Genomic DNA, 26,565 nt, shown 5'->3' on the forward strand with positions numbered 1-26,565 from the left:
TCTTTAAACAATTTAGAGCCAGTCAAATAAAAGAGACCATCTATAATTATTTTATATGCAGCAAGTGGCTTCATTCTGCATATGTTTCTTATAGAACATTCAAGATGTGAACAGCATAACCCAAATACTACAGCAGATGGAAAAATAAAAGCTCAAGTAAAAAGGAGTTTTTAACAAGAATATTCTGGATTAAATTTCATAAGGGATTTTTAATAAATAGCTTGTTGATATTTCAGTTGAGCTTTTCAAAACATTGAGCTCCCATGCTAATTTCAAATCAGGCAAATTTCTAAGTGCAGAAAGCTTCCTTAACCGAGCACAAGGTACTGAGAGATTGCTTAAAATGCATTGTTTTAAATATTTAACGAACCTAAGAAGCTGTTGCATCCTAGTGAGATAAATACTAAAAGTGCTGCGGGAAAGAAAGCAAGTCTTTATGACCGTAGAGCTAAAAGTTACACATTAAAATGCTTTGTATTAAATTCACTCCCCAGGTTTCTCTGCTCTCTCTGACTATAGGCTTACAAAGTTGAAAACTTTGTAGAAGAGAAGATGGTTCACTTGCTTGATATTGTTTATTTTCGCCTATACGCCCGCCCCTGCCCCCATGAGTTTGAAGCAAATTAGTTTTTATGCCTGGATTAGTTTTTATGCCTAGACTATATAGTCCTGTAAATAATAACTTTTTAATGAAAAAAAAAAAACCATTAGCAGAGCCTTAACCACAGCAATATCCATGCAGTGCTCCTGTACATCTAGGAAATGATTGACCATTTTAAAGTAAATATTAATGTGAGCATATCAGTGCTATGTGAATACCAGAAGGCAAAAAAGTCTTAAATGCAACATGCAAAGTGCCTGCAGCTTTTTTAGTTGCACTGCAAATTGAAAGTAATCAAATTCCCAGTGTTACTGGGCAGTGGTATTGGGCAAAGCCCTCTTACTGTGGGCCTTATGAAACACCACTGTGAGGCATAGGATTGTACCATTTTAAGTCTGCAACTTGGTTGGTAATACATGCTGTAAGTATTCAGCAAATTTAATGAGTGTTCGAGAGCACTTAGATTATACAAATTTGATTAATATGAGTTGCTCCATCAAGAAACCACTCATTGCAATAAAGAGAATAAGATTGAGCCTAATTTTTTTTAGTATTTTAATTTTTAAACGTCTCATTCCACTCTGCCCTCACCCACAATACAGTGGTGCCTCGCAAGACGAAAAGAATCCGTTCTGTGAGTCTCTTCGTCTAGCGGTTTTTTCGTCTTGCGAAGCAACCCCATTAGCAGATTAGCGCTATTAGTGGTTTAGCGGCTATTAAAGGCTTAAGGGATTAGCGGATTAGCTGCTAAAAGGCTATTAGTAGCTTAGTGCCTTAGAAAAAGGGGGTGGGGAGCGAAACCCCCCCCCCCCCCAGGAATCGCAAGACATTTTCGTCTTGCGAAGCAAGCCCATAGGAAATTTGTTCTGCGAAGCACCTCCAAAACGGAAAACCCTTTCGTCTCTTGCGAGGCATTCGTCTTGCGGGGCACCACTGTACGTTCAGAAGGAGGTTCCCGCACAAACGCTCCTTGCTAGACACAGATAATGCCCACAAACGGATGCAGCTCATGTGGCTTTTCTGCCCCCTTAACTTGGGCCCAGCCCAGGTGAAAGAAAACACCAAAAAGAGGCCACACAACAATTGTGAAATGGTTGTTCTCATGTGTAGCGCAGATATTTGCCCCCCAGTTCCATTCCAGCAAGCTTCCCTTCTCTTTCCAGTGCCATATAAAGCTGTACCAGTGGAGGCAGTTGTTCCATCCTCACTCAGCCTATTGCACACTGCCAATTTGCATGAGTTCCTGATGCTAGCACAACACAGCATTAAGCCAGCGTAGTACTCATTGTATTCCATCCAAACTACTCAATTTCTGGCATAATGGCTTATATGTATGGTTTCCCTCCAAGATCTATTGTGAGCATGAACTCTGATGGTCCATGCATGACTCAGATCTTCAGAGAATGATGGGTCCCTTGTCTTTCCTTTGTGCAGATCTGGCGATGACTACAATTATAGTCATACCTCTCGTTTCATTAGGTTCATGTTGCGGATTTTGGGTTGTGAATGCGGCAAACCCTGGAAGTATATACTTCCAGGTTTTGTCGCACGCGCAGAAGCCTTCTGCACGCTTTGCGCATGCGCAGGAGCACTCTGTTGTGTCATGCGCAGAAACTGTTCTCTACTTACAGACTTTTCGGGGTGCGAATAGCAGCCCAGAACAGATCGCATCCGTAAGTAGAGGTACCACTGTACAAAGTTTTTACAACTCATAACCTGGTGCATGATTTCAACATGAGGCTTTCCTGTAAGACAGGGGTTGGCAAGGTTTACCTTGCCTGGGCCAGTTCACTCCGTGGGCTGGATCATGTCTGCGCAGACGCGATTTCTGGCGCCACGGAAGCTAGTCCCCGCTCTGTGCCAGTTTAGCGCAGCATGCAGGGACTTGCTGAGTGGGCAACTCAGTTCGGGGGCCGTTTAAACGACCCCCGTGGGCCGTGGGTTGCAGACCCCCTGCTGTAAGACATCCTCCTGTTTTTATTTTTTTTAAAGTACACTTTCACTCTCCCTCGTGGGATGTCTTACTGCTGAATTGGATGTAGAAAAAATGCCTAAGACCAGCAATAATAATAGATTTAGGATAATGTATTGTTTAGCAGGATCATTGTCACTGAATAGGAAGAATCTAATCTTATGCACAGTTACTTGAGAATAAGGTCCATTCAACAAAATGGAATTCACGGTAAAGAGTGTCTGAAAGGAACAGGGGAACAGGTCTCAGTGGAAAATACACTTTTCACATTATTACGCTTGAAAAATTCCAGGTTACAAAAGATCTAAGGAGCTATGGAACATAAACCAACACCCTCTTTTGTGTTCAGTTCTGCTGTAAAACAGGCTTTCCCCCCGTTTTTTCTTTGCTCCATTTGGAAGAAACGAAAAACAAAAACAGGTGGTTCTTATTAAAGCAAAAGCCTATTGCATTTTTAAAAATGGAAATGATGTGCTGGCTTTGGAGTGCTCAGAACAGTTTGAAAGGCTTAGCTGAGCTCAATTCAAAAGGCCTGCTTACAAGAAGCTTTTTCTTTTCTCCAGCCTGAGGCACTGTACTAGGTCAGCATTGTTTGTTTACATTACAGTAAGTGTGACACATTTTCCCTACAGGTTACGGCATTATGACAGACGGTTACACAACGTACATAAATGCCTCAACATGTACAGTCAGCTTTCAACCAACCAACCCACCAATTATATTTGACCTTCCAACCCCGCAAGGATCATGAAGCACCGCTGGAGTGGGGGGAAGTCTATAAACTGCCATTTTTCTAATTAAACATCCATTCTCTTAACATGTTTCTTTACAAATGATGTGGGGCTTTTTTTGTAAATTGTTGGTACAAAAGGAAAAAAAAAAGAGATAGAAGTTGTGCAGCAAAATGCAGCATCCATTTGAAATTGATACATCATTGTGAATTTGTAAAATGAAGTTTTATGTTTTCTTAATTAACTTGCCATTGTAAATTGTTAGTGTTCTCAAAAGGACAGCCAAGCTTTCTTTTAATGAGTGAGACACCTTATTTTAATAATATTAAATAAAAATTTAAAAGGCAGTGTTTAAAAAAAACAAACACCCAAATTTGCACAACTGTTATTGTTTGCTTTTTTTAAAAAAAATAAACATTTCTAATGATAAAATGCCACCCTCTCCTCTTCTTTTGTTTTTATTATCACACTATGTTTTGTGACCCGGGTTTTGTGAATGCTCCTTTGCAATTATAGACCACAATCCAACACAGAGGAAGATGTGCTTGTGCCTCTTGAGATAAATGGGCTGAAGTGTGCCTAATGCTGTGCTAGATCGTTGTCAAGGAGCTGTTGCACAGGAGACTGAGTTCCCATTCATTTCAATGGGTTGCTGATCTACACTTTAAGTGTATGGTTTCAGGTTCCTCCATTGAAGAGTATGGAGAATCCATTGGCAAACTTAGCCCATCAGAGCTCCTGTGCTCACAACAGATCACATGATAGTCTATTTGTCCACTGATATATATGCATACTGTAAACTCTTGCCTATCAATCAGTGAGAGGAAAATAGCCTTCTAGGATTAGTTTGTCTCTGCCTGCTTTAATGAACAATAAGATAGCAGCATCTTGTATGTGATTATCTAAATTGTCACTGTTTGGGTGAGTTTCTTAAATTATTTTAGCTTTAAAAATACGGGGATGAAAACTGCAATGAGCAGGTGTTCCATGCAGTAAAAACATGTAAATGCGGACTCCTTTTAAATATGGATTTTTATATATATTTTTTGTGCATTATAACTAAGCTAGGCATTTAATGTTGCCAGTGTAGCATCTGCAAATTTATGCTGTACAGCACATCTAAATTATGAAGGATGTGACACATTTTTCTCTCTCCAAGCGCTCGAGGCCTTCAAGAGCTTGAGTTTAAAATCTTTGTGCAGTTTCAGGCATGTATAGAATCAAATGAATACAATCAAGCCTAACTAAAATAAGGCTTTGTTGTCCTTTATATTTAAAATATTCTTGAATTGTCTTTCCATTTCTTTTTCCCTTATTTTGCACTGTGTGTAAATGCAATCTTGCTAGCACAAAATATTGTTGCAAATAGTTATTTCTGTTCTACCACTGTAAATGCTATTGAGCTTTATTCTGTTTATGTTATCTTAATGGAATTTAGGAAAACAGTTGTTTCTTTAAATTTATTGCGATATTATATATCTAGCGGCCTTTATATGCAAATAAAATTGCAAGATTTTTAAATACTTCCTGTTGAGATACTCTTTTTTTGTTGTTGTTCTGGATAGCTTACGGACTTTGTTAATTCCTTATTGAATGTATTGTCCTTCCAATGTCATGAAATTGTATCCCATCTAAATATATTTGAATTTCTGAACAACTTTTAAGCCTTAGTTGCCCATGTTCCACCTAAGAATAGTGCATTTATTTTTTATTTATTGTGACGCATATTGTCTGCCCATTAACAATGTCTTCTGGATGGTTCACAGAACATGTAAAGAAATAATTCAACATAGTTTGGCACATGCTTGGCATACAGAAGGTCCCAGATTCAATCCCCAGCGTCTTGGTACAGCTGGGAATCTTCCCTGCCTGAAACCTTCGCAAGCCACTGCCAGGCAGTGTAGACGAGAAACACTGAACAAGATGGACCAATAGTCTGACTCCATATAAAGAGCTTCTAGTGTTTCCTGTTCAGCACAATATCCAAATAAAAAAAACTTGTGCAAGCAGCCTAAAAATAATTTGCAAAACAGCATATAAAACCAAGCTAAATATAATTTGTTTCAAGGTCTAAATGTTTCAGAAAGGTGTATGAGCATAAGACCATTTGCTGCTGAAAATATCTTAATATAAGCTCCAAGTGACTCTCACTGGGGAGGGAACCATCACTAAAAGGACCCTATTCTTATTGGCCACCCACCTAATATTTTTTAGGCCGGGAAACCTGAAGAAGGACCTTTAGTGAAGATTGAGAGATCTTCCAATAGCATGGCCCAAGCCATTTAAGGCTTTAAGGGTTAGTATATACTCGTTAGTGCCCAGATGGGAAGCCATTGCAGATTACTCTATTTTGGACCATCTGGAATTTCTTTATAGAATACACACACAATAAAAAACTATCAGATTCATGTAAAAATACAGTAACATTAAAATGAAACTTTGTAACAACTAAATAAAATGAAATAAAACTGTCTATTATAAGTAAAACTGCACAGTGCATGAAAAAAGAATATAAAGATTAAGAATCTGAGTCAAAAAAGTTTGGGGAAGCACGCACATCTTTTAACAGGTATTTGTTACTATCTTCACCTCTCAAACCTTTACAGTCCTATATAAAGTTAACTTAAAGTTACCACTGCCTCACCATGGTCAGGAACCAGCATCCAGGGTCTTAAATGGGCTACGTTTTTGCCTGTTTTCCCTTTAAGCTGAATGAGAAGGTCCCATATGACTATGCAAGAACCTGTGGCTGGAAGGAGTTACCAGTGCTCCGTCTTTTCAAGTGATTGATTAACAACACAGTAGTCGATTAACCTTTCCACTCTGAGACAGCAGCTTTCATCTAGTCATCTTGAAAAGGTTGAAAGCAGTCAAGGCCTTTATCAAATGAGGGTTGCAGAATAGGATGTTCCACCAAGGCAATTGGTTCCCCAGTTTTCTGTGTCTAGTGAATTCAGCAGACCTTGAGGTCAAGCATTTATTAGAGTAAGAGACTTTCAGATCAATCTGCTCTACTCCAGGCAAATTCTACCAGGATTATGCCAAAACAGTGTCTAAAAGACAAGTTGATGAAATAACTAACTCCTGCTTGTAGCTCATTTCATTAAATTTGAAGTTACCAGGGCTAAAGGAAAATTCCTTATTGCAATATATATTATGCAGGTAAGCACTGAGTAAATAACAGCTATGTCCCAAAACTTGAAGACATTCTATATAGGGGACATCAAATCCTTTCTGGGTATACCCTACTTACCAAGTGGTTATTAGTCTTACAGTGTTTCATTGCAATGGACAATGAAACTACAATAACATCCTTGACATCAGTTTAGATGATGCGCAACACCCTTCATTACTCTTCACAATCCATTTCTATGTACCATATCTCTTTGAACAATTATGTGTCTATTATGGGCAACATCTTGAAGGTCCCAGGCCACAGAGAGGTTAGGCTGGCCTCAACTAGAGCCAGGGCTTTTTCAGCCGTGGCTCCAACCTGGTGGAACGCTCTGCCACAAGAGACAAGGGCCCTGCAGGACTTGACATCTTTCCGCAGGGCCTGCAAGACAGAGCTGTTCCACCAGGCCTTTGGTCAGGGCGCAGCCTGACTCCCTCCTTTGGCAATCTTTACAAAACTTTAGTTTATGGTTGCCATCAATTTTGATTTTAATTAATTTTATAATGTTTTTATAATGTTGCACTATTTTAGTGTTGTTAGCCGCCCTGAGCCCGGCTTCGGCTGGGGAGGGCGGGATATAAATAAAATTTATTATTATTATTATTATTATTATTATTATTAACATTGATACTTGGAATAAGTACCTAAAAACATTAGAAACTATATTATACTGGTCCATCTAGTGTAGTATTTGACTGGATTTAACCCTACAGGGGTCCTTTACCTTGTACACTCTCCACAGTTTCTGCCAGGAATCTTTCCCAACACTACCTGGAGATGCAAGGAACTGGACAGGGGGTATTTTTTCATGCAAGTGTGTGTTCTGCCATAGCCCTTGTATTTATCCTTCCAGGCACTCTCATAAAATACAGCCATTTTTCAACGATTAACACCAAGACACTTGACAATTCACCTGCAGTTATGTTTTGTCTACATTGCTTTCTCTCACATTACTTGCAAGCTAGCTGTAATCAGACAATGCATGAATTATGGGTACCTGGAATACATCTTAGAAACAAAGCTGGTAAGTTACTACTGGTTGCTGTCATGGACTATTTCTTTTTGGGTTGCTCTGCTATCTGATGTAGTGCATTGCAACCTACACATCCTTTTCCCCAGTCTTTTATTTGAGTATGAGATATGTCTATGCCTTTATCCTTAGTCCTTTCCTTAGCTGTTCTTAAAGTGTTCACCTGTATGTCTGCTATACTTGGGAATCTTTGGTGAGGGACTTTATGAAAAACCTTAAGTCTTAAGTCGATAATGTCTACCCCATCCATATGCTCACTGTTGTTATAATTTTTCCTTTACAGGATGCGAGGCAGCTAAGATTAAAAATAAGAACACTAAAAACACACCTCTAAAAGGTTAGTGAGATGGGACTTAATTTTGCAGAAGCCATATGATGGTGCTGGATTGGGGTTCTCCTATGATTCCCCCCCCCCCCATTGTTGGTAGAATTGTTACAAATATACTACACACCTTTTATGCTTGGATATATGGACTACATCTGGCACAACAATGTTGCAACCATCCACAAGGATTTGTCTGCTGAAAATAAAAGGATGCGTGCTCAGAGCATTTTCAAAACAGTTATGAGAAAGTTAAGCTCATCATTTGGTCTGCATATAAATAACACAGTCCAGCCAAATCTGCCAATAAGGTCAATTTTACCAAACCAGTATCAACTCCCAGAACATAGCCTGGCATTTATTTATTTATTTTACAAGCCGAGGATGCTGCCTAGAGCTCATAGAGGACAATGGGGCGATATTTAAATGGATTTTGATAAATTGGGATTATACCCTGTCAACTTTTCATTACTCAAATGCATTTCTCTTTTCTGACATTAACATCCAAATGGTACAAAGGCGCCATTTCGACTATGTGCTCTTGAAACATAAAGTGTAGGATGGATATAAATATCTATCCTAGTGGTATCTTTTTTTAATTTAAAGCAAGCAGTGTTATTTATTCAGCAATATTTTCTTGGGATGCACATGCGTTGTGCTGAAAGCCTAATCCTACTTTTAATTTTTCAGACCCACTCAGAACGGCTTTTAGACACCATGTAATAAATTTCTTGCTTAAACTGTATCATGATGGATTTAGTCCCCAATGTAAAGACATGCTTGAATGATGAGGGCAAGTAAGCACCGTGGCTTCACTGATGATTTAGGATTTGCTAGCTTTTTATATGGAACGAGGGGGAAAGCTGGCCTGATGTCAGCAGTCATTACAATCTGTCTGGGATGTGCTTTCCCACCAATTACCGCCCAGTCAGTCTGACATCAATACCAGGGAAGATTCTGGAGCAGATCATTAAGCAAACAATCTGTGAGCACCTAGAAAGGAATGCTGTGATCACCAATAGTCAGCATGGATTTCTGAAAAATAAGTCATGTCAGACTAACCTGATCTCATTTTTTGACAGAATTACAAGCCTGGTAGATGAAGGGAACACAGTGGATGTAGTCTACCTTGATTTCAGCAAGGCATTTGACAAGGTGCCCCATGATATTCTTGTAAAGAAGCTGGTAAAATGCGGTCTTGACTATGCTACCACTCAGTGGATTTGTAACTGGCTGACTGACCGGACCCAAAGGGTGCTCATCAATGGTTCCTCTTCATCCTGGAGAAGAGTGACTAGTGGGGTGCCACAGGGTTCTGTCTTGGGCCCGGTCTTATTCAACATCTTTATCAACGACTTGGATGATGGACTCAAGGGCATCCTGATCAAATTTGCAGATGACACCAAACTGGGAGGGGTGGCTAATACCCCAGAGGACAGGATCACACTTCAAAACGACCTTGACAGATTAGAGAACTGGGCCAAAACAAACAAGATGAATTTTAACAGGGAGAAATGTAAAGTATTGCACTTGGGCAAAAAAAATGAGAGGCACAAATACAAGATGGGTGACACCTGGCTTGAGAGCAGTACATGTGAAAAGGATCTAGGAGTCTTGGTTGACCACAAACTTGACATGAGCCAACAGTGTGACGCGGCAGCTAAAAAAGCCAATGCAATTCTGGGCTGCATCAATAGGAGTATAGCGTCTAGATCAAGGGAAGTTATAGTGCCACTGTATTCTGCTCTGGTCAGACCTCACCTGGAGTACTGTGTCCAGTTCTGGGCACCACAGTTCAAGAAGGACATTGACAAACTGGAACGTGTCCAGAGGAGGGCAACCAAAATGGTCAAAGGCCTGGAAACGATGCCTTATGAGGAACGGCTAAGGGAGCTGGGCATGTTTAGCCTGGAGAAGAGGAGGTTAAGGGGTGATATGATAGCCATGTTCAAATATATAAAAGGATGTCACATAGAGGAGGGAGAAAGGTTGTTTTCTGCTGCTCCAGAGAAGCGGACACGGAGCAATGGATCCAAACTACAAGAAAGAAGATTCCACCTAAACATTAGGAAGAACTTCCTGACAGTAAGAGCTGTTCGACAGTGGAATTTGCTGCCAAGGAGTGTGGTGGAGTCTCCTTCTTTGGAGGTCTTTAAGCAGAGGCTTGACAACCATATGTCAGGAGTGCTCTGATGGTGTTTCCTGCTTGGCAGGGGGTTGGACTCGATGGCCCTTGTGGTCTATTCCAACTCTATGATTCTATGATTCTATGATTCTATGATTCTACCACAGTGGCACCTGAGAGATTGCTTAGTAACTAGATTACTATGAAAACAGACTTTTCCAGGAGAATGAGTTATATATCTCAACAGCCAGAACAATATGCAGAGAACCAAAACTGGAGCTGTGTGCATTCAGCAATATTACGTTTTTGCTGGTATGAATATTTACATATGTGCAAGGGAAGCTAGAGAAGCATTCCTTCCTGTGGAGGTCACAACTAATATTGATCTTCCATTCATCTGAAAGTCTGTATTCAGCCTAGTACCTCCTCAAAGTATACCACGCTGTCTACTTCTGGATTAACAATAAATAAAGTAAGATGTGTACTTGCAAAAGTTAGGTGTAAGCCTGTTCCGTAAACTATAAGGAACACAAAAACTCCATACAATGTGTATAATTTGGATATGTACTATATATTGGAAATTAATTTAATTAATTTGTTCAATCTCAGACCAAGCATTGTGCCCCAAGAGGAGAAAAGAAAGAGAAGGAAACAAGTACAGTCGTGCCTTGAAAGTCAAACGGAATCCGTTCCAGAAGTCCGTTTGACTTCCAAAACATTCAGAAACCAAAGCACGGCTTCTGATTGGCAGCAGGAAGCTCCTGCAGCCAATTGGAAGCTGCGGAAGCCCCTTCGGACATACGGGTTCCAAAGAACTTTCGCAAACCAGAACACTCACTTCCGGGTTTGCGGCATTCAGGAGCCAAAATGTCTGAGTACCAAGGCGTTCGGGATCCAACTATATTCAGTTCTCTGATGGAAAACATCATTAACATAAAGGTTTCCAACAGAGATGTGCACAGAAAAGTAAAGGGTGGGGAAGTTTTGGAACCTACTTTGATTTCCGGGTAGGGAGCCACTTCACTTCAGACAAGACATACCTTGCTTTGCATATGAAGTGGAGACTTGCTTTACCTTCCAAAACTTTGAGTGTCTCTCCATTAACTAGAAATAGAAATCAACAAATGTGGCTATAACATTTTTGGCAGAATTGGGTGAAATTTATAGGCACAGTATCCCCTTCTAAAGGATTAGATTCTGGAAACCTCTGGTCATACACTAATGACTCAATGATCTCCTTTCCAGTGGGGCACTTTATCCAACATGATTCAGCCAAGACATATTGCTGATGCCTATAACAGTAGATCACCATATGGCTTACATCTGGCCTTGTAGAAATATTCCACTACTTCTTCCTACTTGTGGAGGTGGCTAGTATAGGAAAAAATCTCAAGACTGCTATACGCAGGGCTAACAGTGCCAATAGCTTTGTAATCCCCATTAATCATTACGAAACCTTCACTTAATTAATTTGGCAGTGATCATAAATGTGGATATAAGGAGCAAACAAAGTGGCTGTTACAGAGGCAAGGATGTGCCCATTTTTCAAAACCACAAGTTTTGAAATGGGAATGATCATTCCTTTAGGGTTAAAAAAACCTTATTTATTTAAAGAGGACAAGATTCAAACTAATAACGATTGCGTTTTTTAGAGAGATATTAGAGATGTTTTTAATGAAAAACAGCTATACACTCTTGCAGGCTTCACTATCCATATTTAGAATTCTTCGTCTTTAGCTGTTTCCGATTGGAGCTGGAGGAAATGCTGTTCTATAATAGCACATTATGTCTGACAAAGCTGCCAAGCTACAGCATTTATTCCCAGTTTCTAAATACTGTAGCTTTCATTGGATTGGAAAAAGTGAGTTTCCTCTCAGCCACTTGAGAGCATCTCTTCTTATCTAGTGCTAAGAAAGCTGGAATGTTTTGGCTACTTAAAATTACATTCCTTTTTCTTCTTTATGAAACACTTTTCATAAACAATTCCAGCAAAATTATGTCAAATGCAAATTATCCAGGCCTAATAATTTGAGGCACTGCAATGCCCACAGGGATTTGGAAAGGGGGTGTTATGTTTTGTGGCTGTGTGTGTATTAAGCATTTTGGAGATCTGCGCAGGGTCTGATATGTCGGATTTTTGTATCGGATTTTATCTTTGTCCCTTTGCTTTTGAGGGCAAGTGCTAGATCCCCTAGCTGTGCCTAGGCAAGTGTTTTAGCATTTGTGGAAGAGTTTCTGAGTCATCACGGAAGTGCTGTATTGATGTGGAAACATTTAAGGGCTTTGTGTTGTGTTGATAGTGTGAGCTTTAAAATATGCAGGAAGCCTCTGGGGAAGAACATCCTATAATGAGGAGACCTGGTGCTTGGGCTGGAAAGCTGGCTCCACCAGCTGTCTCAGCAATCAAACATAGCTACTACTGAAGCATAAACCATGTCTACAGGGAAAGCAATGGTATCTCCCAAGGTAGGGGGAAACCCAGGTCAGAGAACTCCGGGTAAATCCCATATAGGGCCAATTCAAGACATTTTGCTGCCTGAGGTGAAGGACAAGATGGCAGCCGCCACCAAGGCACCTACAGAAGCTAATTGGACTGGTAGTTGAATCTTCCTCCAATACTGGTGAAAGGGCATTATCTTCCGCTGCATCTGAGGGCAGCAGGTTAGCTTAGGGGGTGCAAGGTAGGTCACATGGCACTTACAGCTCTGTCCACTCCCTGCACCTCAGCATCTGCCACCTGAGGCAGCTGCCTCACTCTGCTTCATCATAGAGCCTGTTCTGATCCCATAGCTTTAGGGGGATCCATTTTGGAGGAAGGCAGAAAAATAGTCCCCACATAAAGCGTCTCAGAGCCCCAAATGTCACTTCAGTGGGTTTATTCTTTCCAGTGTTTTCTGTACAAACCCTACTGAAATGAGCTGGAGCTAGACAAGCACAGAGTAATTGAGCAGCTCCCATTCATTCTGATGCCCAGGAGAACTTCCTGCTAAGATGTGCCCACAGTGGAGAGCAGCACAATGGAGAACAGAATCTCTGTGCAGGACAGTCTATTCACAGTAGTTGCTTGGCTCCTCGCCAGCTGACAGACTGGAACACGAGACATCTAAAAATCCTTTTCAGGGGGGAAACAACCTTTTCTCTCTCCCCTCCCCAACTGTCCCAGCCTATATTATTAATCATGGAGCAACACAGGAGAGAGACAATGTATTCTTTACATGCTTAGGTCTCTAGGGTTAAAATGTATTTTAAGCCTGTGCTTATTTTGGGGGAGTTTGTTGCTGTTATTGTCCATCCTATGCTAAAGCAATTATTGTCTGTGAAGGTCACCAAGAGTTCAGTATTACTGGAAACTTACAGTACTTGGTATTAATGGCATGAATTGCTGAGCAGCCAGAACAGTCGCTCTTAAAGGGACGTGCAACACAACTCTGCTTTTTCCACAAGAGGGTTTCAATCCTGGTTATAAATTTAATTCCACGTAGCCATTAATGGTAACGCCTATTGCTGCTAAAAAAAATGGCTACTATTTCTTTCCTGCTTTGCAGTCTTAGCTGCCTTCTTGCTCCTCTTCCCCACTGGCTCCCTCATTAACTTAAATTACAATAATCTCATCACCCCACTGAGGTAGTCTGGTTTATTGTTATTTTCATCTTAAATATAGCAACGTTAAATGCTGCTGTCTATACTATTTGCAGGTGCAGGAAGAGAGCTCATTTTGTTCAGAGTAAAACCCACTTTAAATATTCTAACTGTATATGTCCATTTTCTGCCTTTTTTCCCTGTGTCTCCTTATTTCTCCCCCTGTCGTTCTCCTCCTCTTACAAAGAAATGGGGACGGGGAGAAATGTTGCTGGAACCCCATAATATGACCCACTTTAAATTGGGCATTGACAATGCGCTCAAAGTGCTTCACATAAATGGCAGTCTTTAAAACTGGTCTGTACAGTGAACCAACATCTCATAACCTTTGAAACTCTAAAACAGCCTGAAATCTGGATACTCTAAGGACCACCTTCTATCATTTGCATCTTCTTAGACCCTGCATTCATCATCTGAGGCTTTCCTCTAGATCTCTCCACTACCTGTATTGAGGTGGTCCTTAGGTGAGGATTTTTTCAGTCATGGCAGCCCATCTACAGCTTACATGTGATATCATTCTGACAGCAAGTGAAGCCACTTCTGTTCACCCAGGCTTTCCATAATGTAAAGTGATCTGGTTCTAACATTGGCTTTATCTGTTTTTCTGATATATTTTTCTTTACTACTGCCTTAGTTTCTTCTTTGTTTGGTATTAATTGCACTTTTATGTGTTGCTGTTTTGTCATTTGTGCAGCAAGCTGCCCTGATCATTTTTACAAAAAGGTGGCCTAGAAATCTCTTAAATAAATCAACAAAATTAAGTTTCCTCATATTACAGATGGGTGCTGAGAGGTAGTTGCTTGCCTAAGGCTACTCAGGCTGTGTTCAACTCTAAAATATCCAGTGCATGCTCTTAAGCACTGCATAATACTAACCGTGGTTCTATTAAGAGCTGAAAAGGGCATTATGAAGGAAAGCTCCCCTGAACCCATTTGATTATTGAATTAAGCTTCAATGTTTATCTGAGGATAGGTTACCTAAGATTATTTTTGCCTGAATAACTTCAAGTAAATTCTCATGAACAGACTCTATGAGCAACAAAAAAAAGACAATAGATATGACATTATAGTTTGGGGGTAGACTGTTTTGTAGAGGAACGATGCTGTCACCAAAAGAGAATTTAACAATTTTATGCAACGTGATCTGTCAGATGCAAATGGCATGGTATTCCATTTAACAATAGGTATGAAATTTTGCAAATGTATCTTTTTATAATGTTGACTAGCAGAGCAATCCAAACCCCCTTTGCTCCAGACTGGAATGGGGAGTGCTGAACTGGGTGGATGTCCCTCTGTGCAGCCCTGCCAGCCGTCGTTGCCTCTACCTGCAGAGTGACACAAAGACAGAGGGGGCAGATCACTGTGCGAGCTCCAGGTTGACACAGCAAACTGCCTGCCTCCACCTTTCGCTCAGGTTGGCACGTTCAGCTGGGCTGTGGATGCAGCAGTGGCCCTGCCTCTCCAGAGAGCCCCACAGGGCAGCTGCCTGTACCCTGGGAAGCTAAAGCATCATTAGCAACTTATCTTAGGAACAGCCGCTCTGAGCCCCAGCACGCACAAAGGTCAAAGCAAGGCAGATGCACAAAATTGGACTAAGAACAACCCAATAGTGGACAAAGAAACATGGGTTTTCTGGAGAGGGTCCCAGGGCAAATCTAGAATGGGCACAAGTATGAACCCACCAAACAGCACAATTCAGGGGTTTGCTGGTGAGGGTGGATTGGCCCTCTGGAAGCTGACAGGCAGTACCCCCACCTGGACTGGTTGTAATTCATGTGGGTGCAGTCTGAGGTTGGGGGGGGGGGCAGCACCCCATTTGCCCTAAAAGAGCAGCCTCTACCTCAGATGGGAGGAAGGGAGGGAGAAAGAGATAGCTGGGAGGGACAGGGGGGGGGCCAAAAATGACTACTTGGACCAGTCCTTGATTGACTGGTTATTTACACAGTGAAACTGGGCTTGAACCAAAGCTGAAGAATGTTGGAGGAATCTGCTTCTTATACATTGCCTGACTTGACTATCAGGTTTCTACTGAGCAGCCTGTTCACAGTTTTGCATGCCCTGAGGAACAGAGACACTAGTGTCCTTCTGGAAATGAATCCAGAAGAAATGTATCCTGGAAACCCTAGCAAACCTAGTGAACCACTGCTCTACTGTTCTCAGTATTGCCTGTGCCCCATATCTGGGAAGCAGGAAGTTGCTGGGCAGAATGTCTCTGTACATGCTAGGTAGGAACGAGGTTCTACAGTGTTAATTCCTGCGAGACAATGCATGCATGTTATAGCACAGAGACACAAATACCCCAAATTGTAACCAAAGCCTTGGAATTTTAATCCCATTGCAACAGCATGCTTAAGGAGCTGGGAATCTCATCAATGGCTGCAATCAAAACAAAGCAATGAAACAAACTATCTGTGGAGAATGACCTGCTGCTGGGTGTTTCTTCAGCTCATCCCAACATAAATAAATTAACCGATGCCAAACAAGCACAAGTGTGTCATTAAAGGACTCCATAAAAAGTAAAGTTAGTTTTCCTGTTCAAACTTAGTTTACCAGGTTCAAACCAGTAATCACCACTGTGGCCATGAACAAGTTTCTATAGCCCTATTTGGGCATTCTACATCTGTGTTGGTTTAAGAAGCCCCTTCTTCCCCCAGAGAGCAAAGACAAACATGCCAGCTCCATCCTGCCTGCAGTTGCTGCTTCTGCTATTAAATCATGTGAGGAGCCTCCCTGAATGTAAAAGTCTCCCTTCTAGAGAAGTTTATATTTTTTATAATTTAAATTTGCATACTGTCTTTTATCTGAAGATCACAAGGTGGTTCACAGCATAAAAATACAAAGTGAGAACATAAAACACACAATAAAACAAAAGCAAACCAATAACCCACAAGCACAAACACATTTAAAAGGCCACAGAATGTTAATCAGCCAAAGACCTGGTTGAAGAGAAGCCTGGTGCCTAAAGATATGTCATGAAGGCACCAGGCGAGCTTCCCTGAGGACAGCCCTTCCACAAATGAGGAGCCATGTTCTCATGTTCCAGTCTCTGGAGCTCTTGTAGAGGAGGCAGACAAAGAAGGGCCTCATGATTAACACAGGGTCCCCATTGGTTCGTTTGGAGAGAGGCGGTCCTTGAGGTACCATGGCCATGAGCCTTCCAATTCATAGAGATTGATGGGGATTGGACAGGAGAGCTCATCTCCTCTCTCCCCCACATAATGTTACTTGTGCGGGAGATTCTAATGCCTAAAAAGGGCTTATCTTTCACTCCAACTTAGTTTACAGGTTTCTTGAGAGCACAAGCAAGGTAAGAATAGAAGAGCACTTTATAGTGTTAGAAGAGCTATAGAAATGATAAATAATGTGATAGCCGCTGCTTCAAATTTATTTCATGCCAGCCCCACCATGTTCTAAGCCCATAAACATTATTCCGCTGCAGAGAGCTGAGAGTTTTCAGATTTATCGTTTAAACCAATGGCAGGCACAGAAGAAAAGTACACGGGGAAAACAAATCAATACAAACCAATATCAACCGAAGTAGGAGAGAGAGACTGTAGAACGCCCATATTTTTCCCCTAGACACTTGTCCCAAATGCGAAGAGTGCCACAAAAGATCTGTACTGTTCCATCAGCGTTATTTTTCATATTCAACCCTTCCAACTTGCAAGGATTCTTGGAAAGCACGCATTGCAAAGTAAGTTCATCTTAATTTTGGCTTTAACCCAGCGAGAGAAATTTGTTGCTCCTCTAAGGTGTTTGAAGATTGAGTATGAAGTGAGGGTTACACAAAACAGATCCTCTGATGAATACAAGGTTGGCCGGCTGAAAGGAAGAGAGCTGCCCAACACAAACAATGAAATATCATCAGGGGCAGCTGAATGCAACTGAATGTGGACAAGTGGGTGGGAAAAAAGTCTGTAAATAGGGTCTAAATGAACACTTGGCTGGATTCATGATTCCAACAACCTTTCCCAGCTGAATGAATAGGTCTCTGTCATGGGTGTCTACTTTGTGTCTTTTTAAAAATTCATTTGCTGTTATTTTCTGCTTTTAAGTTGCTTTATTATACTGTGTATATTATATTGTGTATATTTCCTAGAGGCATATAAGTGGATGGTGATGATTGATAATCATTATCGTCATCTAGCTCACATAACTCAATCCTGGCTTTGTCTTTCTAACTACCAATGAGTTGAGGGAGGGGGATTCACGCATTTGATATCTGGCACAGAGCGACATCCTTTGTTACCTTAATGGCCCATACTTGGAGGACTATAACCTCGCCAGGAAGCTAGCCTGGCTTTTCCAGGAAATGAATCCATGCTGGATCCAGGCATACAGCCTACGCCTGCACCCAACTCATAACAATATCTACACTTAAACAGTTGGGAGAGATCATCTGAAGATTTTGGCTGAGATGGCCCTGGTATGCAGATGACATCCATCCCTTTCTTCCTTTCTCATCAGAGGTTATGGATGTCCTGAATAGGGACTTGGTTGTAGCAATGGATTGGATGCAGATAAATAAACTGAGTTTCAGTCCAGATGAAGTACTGTTGGTCTCTCCTGTAGGGACATTTTTTATAGTCTATACCGGTGCTTTATTTATTATATAATGGTATTGTAACATTGTTAAGTTGCACACTATCAAAGCAAATATTTATTGCTGAGTGGCTATATAAATTTAATAATAAAATAATAACCTACTGACAACTTCTACTTTTAGACAGTGTTTCAAGATGAATTTGTTAGGAAAGTGACTGTCAGGAAGAGGTTGAGGAGGAAAAAGTTGAGGAAGAACTTCCTGAAAGTAAGAGCTGTTCGACAGTGGAATTTGCTGCCAAGGAGTGTGGTGGAGTCTCCTTCTTTGGAGGTCTTTAAGCAGAGGCTTGACAACCATATGTCAGGAGTGCTCTGATGGTGTTTCCTGCTTGGCAGGGGGTTGGACTCGATGGCCCTTGTGGTCTCTTCCAACTCTATGATTCTATGATTCTAAGTGGTGGTGGACGGAACAATTTAGTACTCTCATCCTGCTCATCAGATAACTGATCCACCCATCAGCTCTCCAGGGTTTCAGACAGAGCAACCCTACTTGGAGATATCTGGGCCTTAACCCAGGTTTATTTTCATAAACCATGCCCATACTTTTGCCCTCTAAATACTCCATCCATGCTTTGATGTGGAATGTGCTCAGAAGTCCAGGGTTTCTCTTGTATAAATACTCTATGCAGATGGCAGTTACAGGAGTCTGTAGCAACAAGAAAGAGTAAGATGTTGTGTCACCTTAAAAACCCTAGAACGTGTGTTTCTTTTTCCTGCAACTTTACCAGTGTCAAATAAGTTTCTCCCTTCCTGTGTAGGATTATGCATGAAGACAAAGAGAATCATAACACGAGAATTCCGGTGACATAGTTGCACACTTACAAGATAAATTTAAGAAATTGTAGAGGGGAGGTTTACACACACACACACACATATATATATATATATCAGTGACTCCAAAGCTTTTGGAACTGCTGTTAGGGAACTACGAGCTAAGGGGCATGACCCTGATCTTACTGGAGACAATGGTGGGACAATGAAGAGTTTTCTATTAACTTCAAAGGGAGTGGGATCAGACTGAAATGTAGATAAAAAGATATCACTAATGGTTTCCAGGCAGCGGCTAATTTCTTTTTTTAAGTGCTCAGAACTAAAACTCCAAACTTCCTGCTTCATTGGAACAAGCTCCTTCAATTTTAGCCGAGCCTGGGCTGCTCTACCATACAAAGGTTGGCTCTTAGGGCCATACTGCATATTATATGGAGGATTTGTCATCAGATCGTCCTGCATTTTCTCAAAAGCAACTTTCACCCTGCCCTGGTTTCCCAAACTAAATCCCCCCACCAAAACAAAGCTGGTTATTGTTTGAGGAGCCAAGGTGGGCCAGACAAGGTCAGACAAAAGAGATGAGCAGAACTGGCGGGCTGGGGTAGTAGGTGGCTAGACAACCCGAGTCATTTACTCAATAACAAGTCTGAGAACTGCAGCAAAAACACCCCAGCCTCTGATTCTGAGATGGAAAGAACACCTCAGCAATCTCAGGAATGTTTCCAGAAGTTGTGGGACTCTCCAGTTAAAGTAATCCGAATACAGCAAGATGGAGGCTTCTTTAAAGAGACTCCCTTTCCAAGTTTCCTCTTCTTGATGATCCAAGACCAGGAATGTCTCTACCTGCACAGTTGAGCATTACCTTCCAAGTGGTGTGTTTTGGTTAGCTTGAGAACTATCAAAATTTTATTTCCTCCTCTATGAAGGAGAATTGAGGAAGGTGAAGTTCCTTATGCTGTTTTGCCCACAGAAGAGTTCTGTTTTGCTGCTGGCATCCCAGGATAATAACCATCATTTAAAGGAAAATCTTGCTGCATGAAATGTTATGTATATCTCTCACCCAGTGCCTGTATACTGTCTGCCTGATTATCAATTTGATAATTTATAGCTCTGAAGAGATTTCATCCTTGCGCGTTGTAGATAAATGACACTGTCACACACACATTTCACTGTTCAAATGAGTGTGCAGGATGCTTCTACTGTGAATTGACATCCTCAAACTTTCTTTGGCCTTCGTTTATTTGTGAGCAAAATTCTGGGGGAAAACGGGGGAGTAGTTGTGTATCAATTTAAAATCCAGGTGAAAGGGTTAAGTATAAGATAAATTACTTCTGCCATTGTGGAAGTGAATAATTCCAACAATTACATGTCTACTCAGAAGTTACCGTATTTTTCGCTCTATAAGACGCACCAGACCACAGGACGCACCTAGTTTTTGGAGGAGGAAAACAAGAAAAAAAATATTCTGAATCTCAGAAGCCAGAACAGCAAGAGGGATCGCTGCACAGTGAAAGCAGCAATCCCTCTTGCTGTTCTGGCTTCTGGGATAGCTGCGCAGCCTGCATTCGCTCCATAAGACGCACACACATTTCCCCTTACTTTTTAGAAGGGAAAAAGTGAGTCTTATAGAGCAAAAAATACGGTAACTTCCATGAGAGTTAATACCAGGTAAGTGTGCATATTATTGCAAATTAAGTTATACCTCCATATTGTTCAAGAAAATAAATAAATAAAAAGGCAATCACTGAATGAAATGCTAAAGTTTAGATTAGTTTTCTTTGACAATAAGAGGTTGATGTAACAGTCAATGTCTATTTTACTGTAAACGGCTGGGGTGAAGAGGAAGGAGGAGTGCAACTTGAGGAGGAAAGGGAGGGATGAGTCCCCCAAGAAACCAGGAGCTGGCCCTGATCCCTTGATGTGAATTCACACCCACCCTTGTGAATTTTGGTGGCTCCTGACATGTACTATCAATTTCTAAAGAATCTAGTTCATTCCCCAAGCCTTAACTAGGGAATGCACCACATTCCTGTAGCTGCAGAAAAGACAGTCTCTTTTATCAAGGGGATAACATTGAATCATGGTATAGCATCTCCTCTGCTTACTTTACATCTGCAGAAGCACTTTAAGAATGCAATAAATGGCAAGTGCCAAGTGTTCCATAACTGCCTTACATTTAGGGTGCATCAATCAAAATAACTGCAGGAGTGGAAGCCCCCTACAGTTGCATAGTTCTTGGATGGGTTGCTATGGCACTGCATAAACCAGCTAAAGGCTGGGTCATACATGCATGTTCATCATTTGCTAACTGCAGCTTTAAGCAGTGGCTTGTATGTTGCACATATAAAAGACCACAGCTTGAACATTCATCTCACATCAGGCACAGTGCTTTTTCAATAGAGACAGTTCTCACATTCAGCTATAAGCCATCACATTGTGTAATCAGATGATACTGATGCATAATTGCCCCTATACTATTTCAACCAACAGTCTTTAATCAGATCTCTGTGACAGCATCCTGGAGCAGGTCTGTACATAATAATTTTAGATATTTTATTCTAGATGCTTTGGTAATTATCTTAATAATTACGGAAGAAGGTACTTGAAAAGAGCCCAAAATAAACCAGTCACGTAACACCATGCAACCTGCATCTTTTCACATCTAGGAATGTATGAGAAGGCATCAGACTGCAATTTATTCTCCACTAAAAATTGGTACCATTAAAGAATTGCCTCCCTTTATTGCTTGCGAAGACACTGTCAGGATAAATAATGATCATGAACTTCAACTTTAAAGAATCAAAGTTCATTGTATTGAAGAAGCCCTATTAAAAGCTTAGCTTGTTCTTAATTTGATTTACTGCAGCCAATTCCCTAGAGAAACAGAAAAATACACACACGAAATCAATCTGCCACAACTAAGGAAGGGCACTTATTTTTGGTCTACTCAAAAGATTGAGATCATCTTAAGCAAGCAGCTCTCTTACTGGTACGGGAAGGAGGGGGGACGGCTGCTAAGACTAGCTTAAATTGAAACCGGTTAATCAGAAGCTCTGAAATGAGTAGGAACAGATGACAAATCTCTAGAGGCAAAGCAGGCCAAAATTAATAAGACTTTAAAGGGGCTTTCTTCTTACGTTCCAGTGTGATAGCAGTGAGCTCCTGTTTCAGGTTTCCTCCTGTTTCTTAATTATTCTTATCTGGGTAGTTTTGTGTGATGTCAGCTTTCCCCCATCTGTGATCTCTGATACCATTTATTTTGTTCTCTGTGCTCCTAGAATGTCTTTCCACAAGAATTTGGCATTTGCCTATTGCTGCCCTCTGGCTTAATTCTTACCTTATATCTTACAAGTGAGACATGCCAAAAGCATTTAACTACTCCTGCTTACTCTGTTTGTTTTTGTACCAAAGCATTTGAAGTCATACAAGTTGTCAGGCTTTATATTTTTTTGGGGGGGCGGGGGAAATACTGGCTTTTCCTTCAGGGCAAATCTGTGGCAACAGTGGATATAGAACCTCAGATGCTTCATCTGTTCATATTTAAGACTGCAAGAGCCTTACAAAATGGTATTTGATCATCTTTACAACAGCACGCTCAGAACCGTAGATCAACTTTAGCCGATCAACTAAGGGCACTTCCAGACAGTTCTGATTTAGAGGATTTTGAAGTCTCTCATTCCTTTTGAGGTATCCATACCCAAAACATAAAATGAAAATTGGCTCTTAAACCTGGGAAGCCTGAGTTCAAATTTTACCTCAGTGGGTGGTCTTGTGCAAAACTGCAACTAAAGACTAGTTTTTGCGTCCAGTGGAGTGAGCTTTATGACACCAAGGGAGTTTGCTACGTGAAGTATAATCAAGCACAAATCTTTATTTCTTAGCCAAAGGCCATCTTCAGTCATCCAATCAGTGGTGCCTGGTCTACTAAAGCAACCAAGGGCCTAGCAGCCCCACCAATCACACTCTACCCTCAGTCGGCCACAGCCTGTCTGCCTGCCTGCTTACTTACAATGGGCCTAGAGGGTGGAGCTTCCTCCGCCTCAGTCTCAGTGTTGCCCTTGTAGAACTCAATATGGAGGGATATAGTAACCAATGAGAGCAGGCATAGGCAAACTCGACCCTCCAGATGTTTTGGGACTACAATTCCCATCATCCCTGACCACTGGTCCTGTTAGCTAGGGATGATGGGGGTTGTAGTCCCAAAATAGCTGGAGGACCGAGTTTGTCTATGCCTGAATTAGAATTAGTTGGCTCTACCTATTGTGGCTGTGGGTGCATCTGGCTCTACCTTCTTTCGGTCTCCTTGCTCTACAAGTTCCAATGGACACCGGCTACCACTGCATAGAGTGATACAACAAAAATGGCACACCACTCAATATATGATTAAAAGACAAATAACATAACACGTTGTAATACTAGTATTGCAGCTGATAATAATAGCACCCCCCCCAATTCTACTCATTCACAGGAATCAACACACTAACAAAGTTGACAGTTCCCTACCATCTGTCTTTCTTCATTCACCTTCACTGTTCTAAACCATGCTAGCAATCAGTTATATGGGATTCATCCCATTCCTTCCTAATACACAAATACAATCCTATGGGACTGGCTTGTCAGCAAAAAGACCAGTACACCCTCTCCTAACAGTGTTTTAAAATTATCGCACTGGGCACATGAACACCCTTGCTTAACATACCTAAAGTCACTCAGCCAAAGTTTTCCATCAATCAAGTAGGAATATGTATTGATATTACTCAATGGATTGTAGTGATCATGTGGTTATACCAAAATCATGCCATCTATTTCAGCTCCTAGGAACAGGGTGAACCATACTAAATATAAATAAATAACAAGCTGGAGATGCCAACTTAACTTCCGCATTTCACAAAATCCATTACAAATAAATTACAAAGTACTTTTAAATCAATGGGTAAGGTCTGTTGCTTGTACAAAATGGAAAACACATGATAACCATTGAACAATTCTATCTTTGGTGATAGCAGGTTTTTGGTAATGGCCAGAGAACAACAGCATTAGCAAAATACACTGTTCAGAATATTGATCTGCTGGCCCTAATTACTAGAAAGAGTGATGTTCACACAGCATGCAAAGAGGGTCACAGAAGCCTTTTTTTCAAATGTTTATTCCATAATGAAAAGTTTGTAACTAAAGCGTATTTACATGGGGATTATACAGTCAACTGTATTTTTCTTTCCCAGCCTGTCCCACTCAATGCATGGATCTCATTGCACAGATCTCATTGGCCACGACATCGGCACATATGAATCTAAAGCAATAAGCACATTTACTCATATGCTGCACAAATATGATTGAACTTTTTATAATGGCCCAATTTTTGAAGTGTGGTGAGCCATGTCTTTTCACTGAACAGATATAGCAGGTGTCCCATGAGCTGAAACAATTCTGCACTTCAGATAACTGTTGTCACTGCCAAAGTGATTGCCTGTGGCAACATGGGGTTAGATTAAGGGGATTCTGGGTGTTTTTGTTGTTTTCCTCCCAGCTTATCTTCTAATGGATCAGTTGCTTTATTGTACCATACCTACTCCTTTCCCATTCTGTAGAAGAGCACCGTGCAAAAGCAGGAATGTACCAAAGCAGGCCTTGGCTGCCAGCCTTGAGTATCAAATCATCCCCAAGGCTCCATCTGGGACTATTAAATTACTGTCAGTCTGCAGCTGGGACCACAACAGCTTCCACTGTGCCCAACAGAGCACAATGCATTATTCTCACATTTCTGCTGCGATTGTAACCTTCCCACTTCTTCCTCGGGCTTGGGAGCATCCAACTTTAATGATCAGGTTAGAACAACTAATGAAAGATCAACTTAAAATAAAATAGAACAGAACAGAGATGTTGCTAGCAATGTGTGTGTCCTCTTCCACTTTTGTCACCGATGTGTGACCTTGGGGGAAAGTATTTAATTTCCATGATGAGCAAAACTGCCAACCACTCATCAGTGCCTGGATTTATGGATCTCTTCTCCTCAGAGTAATCTTAAACCAGGTCCCCTTTGAAGGCCTTTCACTCAACTATTATTGGCCATATAGCTGAGGCAAACCAGGATATCGACTAGTCACACATCATGTTTGGTTAGCTTCTATCTCACATTTATATTTTCCCAGATGAAATTATTCAGTAACTGATATAGGAAGCCCGTCAGACTGATCTCTTAAGAAAAAGTAGAAACATATCAACTTTCTATCCAAAGATCTCACAACAACCCTGTGAGATAGTTTAGGCTGAGAGACAATGACTGGCCCACGATCACCCAGCGAGCTTCATGGCTGTGCAGGGATTCAAACCCTAATCTCGCCAGTCAAAATCCAACCCTCAAACCATTACACTGTACTGTGTAACACTGTACATACAGTGGTGCCCCGCAAGACGAATGCCTCGCAAGACGGAAAATCCGCAAGACGAAAGGGTTTTCCGTCTGCAGAGGTGCTTCGCAAGACGAATTTCCCTATGGGCTTGCTTCGCAAGACGAAAATTGACGAAAAATTTTGAGGGGTTTTTTTGCTCCAAAACCCCTTTTTCTGAATCGCTAAGCTGCTAAAAGCATTTTAGCAGCAAAACCGCTAATCCCTTAAGCCTTAAAAAGCCGTTTTTAGCCCTTAAAGTGCCAATAGCGCTAATAGCGCTAATCCGTCAATGGGCTTGCTTCGCAAGACGAAAAAACCGCAAGACGAAAAGACTCGCGGAACGGATTCTTTTCATCTTGCGAGGCACCACTGTATTGCAAAGTTCACTATACAATATGTTTGTACTAATATCCTGGATGGGGTGGAGGTGTGTACCTAACTTCCTGGCAGGCAACTTGTTGCTGCTCACTGAGGGGGGGGGGAGGCAGTAGTGAGGCTGGCATGGTGCAAATATACCAGCTGAGCTAAGTCTGATGCTCCTGCCAGTACATTTGCACTGTGCTGCGCTCCCTGCCACCTCTACCCTCTCCTTCTCAGTAAGCAGCAGTGACTTACCTGCTGGGAGATGAAGTTAGTACCTCCAGCTCACCATGCCATCCGCTACTGCACTGAACTGAGGCTGAGAGCTACAATAATCCGTGGGGGCACCCAGTTAAAACTTTTTTTTTTTATTAGCCCAGAAGGTTTTGGGAGTGAGCGTGATTTTACTGCTAAGTCTTATGTGTTTGCAGCTGAATTAATCTTTTGTCAAGTTTCCACCTCCCTAGGCGAATCTCATATCCCTAGTATTTAAATAGTACTGTACCAAAGTTATCAGCAATATAGTATCTCCTCTGAAGGAAATGTACCTTCCCTGTGGAGTCTTAACAGGCATCACATTTACAAAAAATAAAGAAAAAAGACTTCAGAAAAGGTCTTCACAAAACCAAATTTATCTCAAAATAACAAACAATATTTACATAATAATGATATATGGTATGATAGGACAGAACATAGACTAAAAGCGACAATAGTGTTTTAAGAAACACAACAACATTTCAAAAGCTTTCCTAAGATTCTTACCTTCCTTTTAAAAAGTCTTACCCAAAATGACCTAGCAAGAACAGAAGTATGTATAGCAGGCATAGGCAAACTCAGCCCTCCAGATGTTTT

At 41.2% G+C, this 26,565-nt stretch overlaps 1 protein-coding gene and 1 long non-coding RNA gene across 4 annotated transcripts in view; one reads left to right on the top strand and one right to left on the bottom strand.

Annotated features, from left to right (window-relative positions):
- The window catches only part of MPPED2 (metallophosphoesterase domain containing 2), a 121,380-nt gene extending 116,553 nt beyond the window's left edge, over positions 1-4,827 (top strand). For all 3 annotated transcript variants that reach the window (XM_083441789.1, XM_083441791.1, XM_083441790.1), the window contains exon 7: positions 3,206-4,827. In XM_083441789.1, coding sequence (XP_083297915.1) covers positions 3,206-3,324 — 119 coding nt within the window. In that variant the 3' untranslated portion in view covers positions 3,325-4,827. The remainder of the gene's footprint in view (positions 1-3,205) is intronic.
- The window catches only part of LOC310682362, a 599,763-nt gene that overhangs the window by 113,897 nt on the left and 459,301 nt on the right, over positions 1-26,565 (bottom strand). The gene's annotated exons all lie outside the window — the stretch shown is intronic.

This window comes from Podarcis tiliguerta (assembly GCF_965153285.1).
Source record: "Podarcis tiliguerta genome assembly, chromosome: 1".
Classification (NCBI taxonomy): domain Eukaryota; kingdom Metazoa; phylum Chordata; class Lepidosauria; order Squamata; family Lacertidae; genus Podarcis; species Podarcis tiliguerta.